The sequence below is a fragment of the Antrostomus carolinensis genome, unplaced genomic scaffold (assembly GCF_000700745.2).
Source record: "Antrostomus carolinensis isolate BGI_N321 unplaced genomic scaffold, ASM70074v2 scaffold53823, whole genome shotgun sequence".
NCBI lineage: Eukaryota > Metazoa > Chordata > Aves > Caprimulgiformes > Caprimulgidae > Antrostomus > Antrostomus carolinensis.
Genome location: NW_010304129.1, coordinates 1 through 1,263, shown reverse-complemented (window position 1 = coordinate 1,263; position 1,263 = coordinate 1). Strand labels below are relative to the sequence as shown.

Sequence of the window (1,263 nt, the reverse complement as noted above, 5' to 3'; positions counted from 1 at the left end):
TATATTTTTTATTTTAATTTAATTTAATTTTTTTATATTTTATTTTATTTCTTTTCTTTTCTTTTAAAGACAGAAACTTCTTCCAGCAGAAGCTGAGATCCTTTTTCACCGTCTACCTGCTACTGGCCCTCTCCTTCTTCCTCATCATCACCCTCTTCGCTGTGTCACTCTCCAGAGGTACTGAGATATCTTTGAATTCATTAATGAAGCAAATTAATTAATTTATTAATTAAGCAAATTCCACCCTGTCCCGTGGAACCCAACGTCTCTCCCTCTTTTTCTCTCAGTTTCAGCAATTTCTTCCAAACTCAACGAGGTGCATCCGGAACGGAAACACAATTTTTCCAACAGGGATTTTCTCTGTAAGTTTTTGGATTCTTTTCCAAACTCACCAATTTTTATTTCACTCCAAAGTTTCCTCTAAATTCTCCCCAAAATGTTGCTGCTCCGTCTTCCTTCGCCAAGCTGGTGCTGGGCATCACCCCTTTGAGTCTGCTGCTCTGCCAGCAACAAAAACTTATATATTTTGGAAAAAAAAAAACCCCAAAACCATCAATTTTTGCGTTGGGTAGAAAGAATTTAGGGTGTTGGTTGCCACCTTGGTGACAATCCAACCTCTGAGCTTCAGGTTTGTCTCCACACCAGTTTGGTTACTGGGAAAACCCTGATGTTGGGATGAAACCCAACGAGGAGCAGTTGGATTTTCCTCAATCCTGTTGAATTCTTCCTCATTTTTCTCCCCCCCAGTGTTTCCCTGCGGCCCCGATTCCAGGGAATGGGAATATTTTGATGGCAAATGTTATTACTTCTCCTTAACCAGAACCAGCTGGTACAAAGCCAAGGCTCAGTGCGAGGAGATGCGCTCGCACTTGGCTGTCGTCAACAGCTTCGCCAAGCAGGTAAAACAACCCAAAACCCCTCAAAACAACCCAAATCTTACACCCCCAAAACATCCCCGGCTCCTGGCTGCCATCAACACCCCAACATCTCCGAGCTGGTGCTGTCATCCTTGAGATCGACCAGCAGAGAGCAGGCAGAACCTGCTCTGTCTGCTTGCTGGTTGAACTGGGAGCACTGGGCTGGAAGCCAAACACAGCCGCTCGCTCACTCCCCCCTTCCCCAGGGGAGAGAATTGGGGGGTGAGGAGACTGGTGGGGTGAGAGAAGAACAAGTTAATCATGGAAATTAAATAAAACTTGATATAATCATGATATTAAAATAATAATAATTGAGGGACAAGGGGAAGGGGACTGGTAGGGTGGG

The 1,263-nt window shown here is 44.3% G+C and overlaps 1 protein-coding gene across 1 annotated transcript; it reads left to right on the top strand.

The window, feature by feature from the left end:
- Positions 1-65: 65 nt before the first annotated feature.
- LOC104522117 (hepatic lectin-like) lies at positions 66-899 on the top strand (the record flags this gene model as incomplete). Its single annotated transcript, XM_010164321.1, has 3 exons — positions 66-177; positions 288-362; positions 748-899. Coding segments are annotated over 3 exons (339 nt in total), but the record flags the coding sequence as incomplete, so codon positions are not given.
- Between the last annotated feature and the right edge of the window lie 364 nt (positions 900-1,263).